At 38.7% G+C, this 8,025-nt stretch overlaps 2 protein-coding genes across 2 annotated transcripts; one reads left to right on the top strand and one right to left on the bottom strand.

Moving 5' to 3' along the window:
• Nucleotides 1-2,247: 2,247 nt before the first annotated feature.
• FOMMEDRAFT_54362 (uncharacterized protein) lies at nt 2,248-2,487 on the bottom strand (the record flags this gene model as incomplete). The annotated part of the gene is made up of 1 exon (XM_007265977.1): nt 2,248-2,487. A coding segment is annotated over one exon (240 nt), but the record flags the coding sequence as incomplete, so codon positions are not given.
• A 4,280-nt stretch (nt 2,488-6,767) lies between these two features.
• On the top strand, nt 6,768-7,276 carry FOMMEDRAFT_155565 (uncharacterized protein; the record flags this gene model as incomplete). Its single annotated transcript, XM_007265976.1, has 3 exons — nt 6,768-6,842; nt 6,907-7,049; nt 7,111-7,276. 3 exons carry the CDS (start codon nt 6,768-6,770, stop codon nt 7,274-7,276), a joined length of 384 nt encoding a protein of 127 aa, XP_007266038.1.
• Between the last annotated feature and the right edge of the window lie 749 nt (nt 7,277-8,025).

The raw sequence follows: 8,025 nt of genomic DNA, 5'->3' as shown, positions 1-8,025 counted from the left end.
TCGGGACGATGGTTTTAGAGGGGGGGGGTGATGTACGGTTCTCCGCTCTCGTACCTTCAGTTCCGAGGATTCCGCACCTTCCGTACCGGAACTCGGGACTTCCGTCCCTCGGGGGCGCTGTCTATGGACTATATGCGTGCTGACTCTTGCCACTACCCTTCCTTACTTCATCATTTCCATTCCTTTGACCACCCCTTCATTCTTTGTATCATTCTATGGTCTCTTACCCTTTGTCCATCCCTTCATTCTTTGTACCTTTATCTTTGACATTCCTTTCTTTCATTCTTCGTGGCTTATCATTCTTAGTGGCTCATACTCCCTGAGTGCTCTTGTGTAGTTTAGTATATATAGGCGTACGAGATCAGACTGGTCCGGGTAGTCTTGATCTCGTCTACTCCAGGTAGTCCTGTACTCTTAGGCTCACTCTATATACCCTACTCTTGTCTCACTCTCTCTCTCCGCCCGTTCCGCGAGTTCCGACTACGTTCCGGTGCCCGCGTTCCGTATTTCTGTTGTGTAGGATAGTTGTAGCCTGGGTCCCCTCGCTGAGCCTTCGGGTCCCCTCTACGCTGTCGCTGACATGGTGAAGGTCTTGTCTTCCTGTCTTGAGAGAATGTGTTCAAGCAGGTGCCTACAAAGACTTGGTAGGAAATTCTAGCAAGTGTGTAATGCATCAGTGCTTGTATACATGAAATAGAAAGAGGAGACCAATAATGTACTCACCTGTAAAGCTGGGTCAGAATCATTATCTGAAAGCCACTGATAAAGATGGATAGAATCCTTTTTTGATACTGTCATGTTATAATGGACTTTAAGATCCCTTGGCTTGATAGGATCCCCAGATCCATCATTAAGGCTGATACAAGAATTAATCTTATGTATCTTACAGGTCCTACCCTCTAGTTGTGAAACTGCCTTTGCAGTGTCTTGCTTGTTTGTCCTAGCATACATGTGTTTGAGTCTCCTATGCTGAGACTCCCCCTGTGAAGATACACAATTGAGATAAGTATGGAGAGTGTATTGTGAAGTAGACACTTAACAATTTGTGTGCTGTATGAATCAGTCATACTGAATTGACAAATGGCAGAAGCATATACACTAAGAGAATAAAATTTCAGCATATTGATGTTGAGTGTTTTAGTTTTCACACTAGATCTGATTGTTTTTGTGTCCAGTCCCTTTGCCTTACCCTTATTGAGTAGGGCAGCTTGACAATGTCCTTGAGCAGTAATCTCCTTTAAGAGTTTGTGTGTATTGTAGGCCAAGCATACAGTCTTCTTGAAGCATTGTACCTGGTATCCCAGCAATGTTGTTGTCTCCTCAAGGAACTGAACTGTAGTCTCTGTATGAATGTAGAGCTTTGCAAGTGTATGCTAGGTTGCTAAGATGAATAAAAGGTCAAGGACCACTTTATTATATTTCTTTAGTAGTAAATCCTTAAAGGCTGGTATAGTGCACTAGGTAATACACATCCTATTGTAGTACATATATATTAATAGTCTTGAGGGAGGTACTTACCTGTAGAATATCTTTGAAGTCTCTGGCTGTAATGTTTTTCATTACAAACATATTTCTGGAAAATTGCCAGATTGTATCCATTCTGAATGTAGGAGTATGGTGATACCTAAAATATAATGAATATATCTAAATAGACAACAGCAAGGTAATTGATGAGGCTATAACATAGATGCTTACCTTCTATTAAGCATTAGTATGCTCTCTCCTCCCTACACAAAAAGAATGTGTAAGAGGTGAGTAAATATTGCTTTCCAGACCCTCAGCTCAAATTTGTGTATAGGGTCTGGGACAAATAAGTCAAAGAAATTGAATCTGTGCTTGCAAAGCATAGAAAAAGCATTCTATAAAAATAAGATAAGTGAGTAATAAGGAGCATTGCCTGGATAGTAACAGTTCACTTACATTAACTGGTATGAGGGATCTGTCCTTAAGGAGATTTTTTATCCAGGTGGATTCTACAGGCTTCCCTAATTGAAAAATCTACTGTTGTGCTCTAGAAATCTTCTCTTACTGTACTGTATCATTAATACGTTTGTGAGTTTGTCTTTGTTGATTGGCTCTGGTACTAAGCATATGGTTGAATTTGGTTGGTGTAATATCTGTAGGGCTTGAGAATTTGCCTAAAACATGCAAGCTAGTAATGAGCATCCTGTAGCAATGTTCAGTTATCCTTGTATAAATTGAGGTGAAGATTGTAGTGTATGCAAACAAGAAGATAGTAAATAGATACAAGACGTACTTCTCAGGGTAGTCTACTGAGTAAAAAGCAAACCTTAGGAAGAGCCTGTATAATTTTCCATCTGAGCAGTTGAATAGAATACCAGAGCTGTATGCTTTGAGAATTTTGGGCTGTAAGAGGATATGGGACAAGACAGCTTGAAATAGTTTGCACTTTAAGTGAGTGAGGAGTTCCAAAGATGTAGATTGTCCATAAACCTCATTATATGTATCTTGAACTGATGCTGGGAGCTTTATCAATGTAAATACTGTATGTCAGGTCATGTATCACAAAGAACAGTAGAAATATAGAAGGAATGTACTCACTGAAGGAATATATGCTAGATGATGGCAAGCTGTCTGTGAAGATTTATAATGTATGTACTTAGATTAGCCTCCAAAGTACATGTATATTAGCCAAAGTGATGCAGAACCGAAATTTGCAAGATGTGTTGAGTCTGAATAGAGAATAAGAGGAAGTACAAAGTTTTCAGCACTGTCTTGTGTTGGAAAGCTTTGTACTTCTTTGTGGGCTTCCAACCAATAATCTGAGCAATATAGTTCACTATAAATGTGTTCAGGAGGGGAGTCATGCTTAAGGAAGAGGAGAGATAATTAAGGGTCAGTAGAAAGTTTGCTATACAGCTCTAATACTACACATACTGTTAGTCTCCAAAGCTCCCTGTAAGGCATATAATGAAAAGGAGGAGAACAAGGGTTGTCCAAGGCTTTAAAGATTGTTGTTAGTAAGGGCCAGTAGTGTATTCTCCTGACTTTGAATTCAGGAGCTCTTTCTTTGCCCCCAGGCCACTTCTTATTGTCTTCAGAAGGTAGCTTGATCTTAACTGATCCTTTGTGCCAGTCATCAGAATAGGAAGACTCAGGGGAATCATTATTGTGGTGTGGACTGTCAATGTGTGAATTCTCCTACCTTGCTCTGTAGTCTACTAAGTCCAATAGCTTGAAGTCTGGATGAAGCAAGACTTTGTGTACAAGGACATCCAGCTCATTATTTGTCTTTTCTTTCACTTTGTGATTTGCCCAGCTTGTTAAAAGGTAAGTTGCTGCATTATTGAACAGCACATATTTATTAGTGATAAGTTCAGGGAGTGAGGACGTTTGAGTCAGAGCATCAACTACAGAAAGTCTAAGTAAGTTGCATAAGTCCTCAAGGTTGAGTGTCTTGTCAGGGAAGTCATCTGGCAAATCTGGGTACTCTCAAAGCAACTTGTATTTGTTTGGCTCAGACAAAAAGAGCCTCCTTCTTGTTCCTTACATGATTTCTGGAGTTGCTTGAGTTGGAGAGGGGACTCAAGGTAGTAGAGAAGGAAGCTAAGATGGTATGAACTCAAGAAGGTGTGGAAGAGATACAGTAGGAAGTACAGACAAGTTTGAAGTAGATGGTAGGAGATCTGTAAATTGCTTTAGTAGTTGTTTCTTACATTTAGTTCCTTCAGGAAACTCAAGAGGCTTGTCAAATAGGGCTGGAACAGTCTGAGTATCATCCTCCACTTTGAATGCCTAGGTCTCAGCTACACAAAATGGTGAGCATTGCCCAAGAATCAAGATACTATCATATGTACCTAACCTTATTCTCTTTTTCACTTTATTATTTGACTCTCTAATACATTTTAGAGAGTTCAGACCACTACTTGCATCAACACAATAATTGTAATGGATTGCTCATACATTCTTCTTCTTAAAGACCTCACCACAAGCCTCACAAACAAAGGAAGGCATCTTAAAGAGTTAGAGAAGTACAGTCTAGTCTGACATATGCCTTTGAATGTCTGCTTTGCTGGTATCTGACATGTAGAGGTTCACAACAAGATAGATCAATATTGGTGATCTTTACTGACCAGGACTGAGATTTAGATACAGTGATATGTGTTGCTACTGTTAGTACTCCCTCACAGTAGTGTAATTTACAGATATGCTTGCTGTGACAGTATATGTGCCTATGTAGCAAACTGTAGAAGAATATTAAAGCTCATATCAGCCCTTCTCAATTTACTTCCCTTACTACCTTACACACAGGTTGTAGCACAAGTCTGAGACCATGCTAGCCTGAGAGTACTCTGGAAAGCAGTAAGAAGACTTGCACAAGCTGTGCAAATCATAGCAATCACTATTTGTAACACTACTAGACATTGTTTATTACTTTGTATGTTTCATCTCTGTCTTTTTAATAATTTGTATTTGCTTTAAGTGAGCAATCATCATTTTCTGCTCTCAGTACAAGTCTGAGAAGTGGGTCAGACCTCTTCCCAAGACTTGTGCAGACATATACTCCATATAGTAAGTATTAAGGTACACTACAGTCCCACAACAATGGTACTGTCCTCCATGCTAAAGTGCAAGTATCTTAGTGTAAGTAAATTGAGAAGCACTACTAGACTAGAAGGAAAATGGTAAGCATTTTCTTGATTGCTGAGTAGTATCAGATCCACCCATATGTCAACTTTAATAGCAAGTGGGTTCTGCATTCAAGCTGTACAAAGTTCATTATTATAGCTACAGCCTACTACATGTCATGAAAGATGCCTTCAATTCTGTACATAAAGCTAACTTGAAGTTCCCTAGCAGCTTGGCCAATATTTGACCCCTGGCTTGGATGCAGACTAATATTAATGATTTCAAGCTAGTCAATTTATGCATTTATTGAACATCACTAAATATACAGCTGAAACACTGAATTTACACATGTTTGAGCTAAGTATTTTACACGTGTAAGGCTATGTACAGTGTATGCAGAGCACTGACAGCCAAGTGACTGTGTACTTCTTATTTTAGGTATATCAAATCCTCTCATTTTGGATACACCTGCTTTTCCTAGCATATTTTTGCTAGATAAGTCCTTCCCCCCCCCCCCCCTACCAAGAGCTCTTATTGTCAACACTCTCAGGCTCTTGCTCTCAGTCACAGTTGCCTTACTTCCTTGTCCTCACTCACTCACTCCTTTCATCCTCTTTCTATCTTTGACACAGAAAGTATTAATATTACTACTTGTCAGCAGTATCCTAGTTAGTACTGTTCCTTGAATCACTTTTAATAACTTACTGGACTTTGCTGACTTACCCTCATACTATCTCTAGTGCTCTCAGTCCTTGTTCTCTTGTCTCAATCCATCTTCCTCTCAAGTTACTTAATATGCCAGTTTGTTTTCACTCATACAAACTCAGGTTGTCCTCCCCACCCCCTCTCAACCAAGGATGAGCACCAAGCCTTGACCCAAGTAAGGTTCCTTCTCTGCCAAGTGTCCTACTGCCTTCAAAACAGTAAACACTTGAGGAGAGGAGCCTTATAACAAAATCTGGCTGTTCAAAGCAAATCAAGTGAGTCATCTTGTTGTTTTTACATGCCATTACATTCACTTATAACATTTATAATGTACAGGTACAGAGACACACTCAAACAAATATGTCAGCTCTCACAGTCTATCAAGTAGAACATTGACCTTTGGGTTAACATTCTAGGTGCTATGAACTATAGTATAACTGTTGAATCTCTCAAAATGTATTCAAGAATGGAAGTGACAGCTACAAACTATGACACTAAGGACATGGAACTTTGTAAGAGAGTTATTACAAATGTGTAAGTTTGATTATATTCTGCTCCTCTGACAATTACTGACAACTCTGTGTCAGTTGTGAAGAAGAGAAGGACCTTCTCTTCAGGGTTTATAAGAGTGTCCTTACACTCTTTTCTAATGAGAGGGCCTATTATGAAGTGCTTTCTAGTCTAGAGGCTAAGGCACTTTGGGTTGAGGTACGTGCATAACACAATGAAGTTGTACCTATCCATTCTATCATGTTCCTTACTGTTCTACTCTAGTTGACAGACAAAATAACTTTGCAGCCAATGTCCACTCTGTAGCCAATGCATGTGTGTGTGTACTATCCCTATCTATCTTCATTCCCTCAGAATTCATTCTCCATCTCTGTCATCAGACTTTCATTATCACACACTGTATTCTGTTGTCACTAATGATACTAATCTATTCTATTTACTTTAGGTGAACAAGAAAGCAGAGCAAGGTTGTAGTAACAACACATCTACACTCAAACAGAGGGGGCACTACCATGTGCTCAAGGAAGGCCAGCCAGAACTACTGATTGACAATCAACCAAGTAAGATGGGCAGAGGTATACACTATCTACAATTGTTACAGATGATTGTACTAATGCTACTCCTGCATGCACACAGTAGCAAGGAAAGGTATGCAGACCAACAGATGAAGTCAAACAAAAAATGAACACTCTTACTCATATCCTTACTGTATAGTTTCAAAGACAATGTAAAGTCAAAAAAATACCCAATCACACATAGGTCATTCCCTGTGTTCCTGTATGAGGAAGGGTCATACAATCCAGAAGTAATGGACAAGGGCCTATTCTGAGGCTGTTTTCTTGTCAAAGTAAGTACACTCCTATTATTCTTTACAAATACTGATACTTCTTTTGTAGTGCCTTTGGCTGATCTTTACAAGCCCAAGTTCTACAGATGCTGAGCCTGGTAGCAAAGGTAAAACAATGCAGGCAAATAATGCTGAGATTGTAGGTATGAAGTCTGTCACCCTAGAGATGATTGCCTACATATGTGTCCAGGTAAGTACTCAGACTGTGATAGTGATATAATCTAGCAACACTGACAATACTTTTGATATGATAGGCATGCTTTTTTATTTCAACACTTGAAACCTTCAGCAAGGTCAATGAAAATTTTAATTTCAAAGCGTTTTATTACACTATTCTCGAGTTTTTTGAAGACTGCAAGTCTCTATGGGTCCAGGACACACTTAATTGGTGGAATGGGTATGTTTTATACATTTTTAAATTTACTTAAAGCTACATTAACTAACTACCAGGTTTCTAGGCAGGTTTTCAGCTCCTCTGGTGAATTGCTCACTATTGAACCTGAGGAGGACAAGGAGTCATTGATTGCAGCCATTTTGAGAGCTTGGAAGGCTTGCGAAGGGTGTGGACAGTCCCAAGCAGGAGGATTGGCTGGCCAGGGTCAAGGACTGGCTACTCGAACGTAAGACACTCACCTGCCAGACAATACACACATGGATGAGGTTTAGGTTCGTTTTTCCACTTTCTAATTCTACACATTGACGTTCACCTTACTTGCCTCATTTAGCAAGTCTCATAACTGTTTCCCTTGCTTTGTGTTAACAAGATCAGCTGTTTGTCTCATTTCTTACTCTGACACTCATACAGTATGCTTTCTGCTTTTACTACTTTTCTTCTCACTCCTGCACCTGTTAGTGCTATAATTAGTATTTAGTAACGTTGTAATATTGCCACGAAAATATAAATAATTTGAATCATTATTAATGCATGTAAGGGTGAAAAAGTAAAATGAATATAAGTAGAGTTTGTATATACATTGCAATTCTTTAGTAAGGCTTCTGTCAACATTATAAGGCAGAAAAATGTATATTGGTTTGGAACAGTCTTTTAGACTGTTATATTAATTTGCATACATTATAATTAATACCATCCTTCCTATAGTATATACTCCTCATCATTTTCGAGATCAAATATAAGTCATTTTACTTATTGCAAGGGATAAAAAACTTTATGTACCTTTATAATGTGAACAAATCTTTTATGCCTTATAATGTATACAATGTCTTTACTTATTATAAAGAACAGCAAGCTTTCCTTAGGCTTGAAATACTAATAAACCTTTTGAATATTGACAAACCTTTTGGATCTTATAATGCCTTATACTGTTTCTCAGAAATTGAGATCAATTATTTTGCATTTTACAGTTTTCACAGTA

The sequence above is a fragment of the Fomitiporia mediterranea genome, assembly GCF_000271605.1.
Source record: "Fomitiporia mediterranea MF3/22 unplaced genomic scaffold FOMMEscaffold_5, whole genome shotgun sequence".
Lineage (NCBI taxonomy): Eukaryota > Fungi > Basidiomycota > Agaricomycetes > Hymenochaetales > Hymenochaetaceae > Fomitiporia > Fomitiporia mediterranea.
Note: the sequence above shows the minus strand (reverse complement) of the source record. Positions and strands in the feature narration are given on the sequence as shown.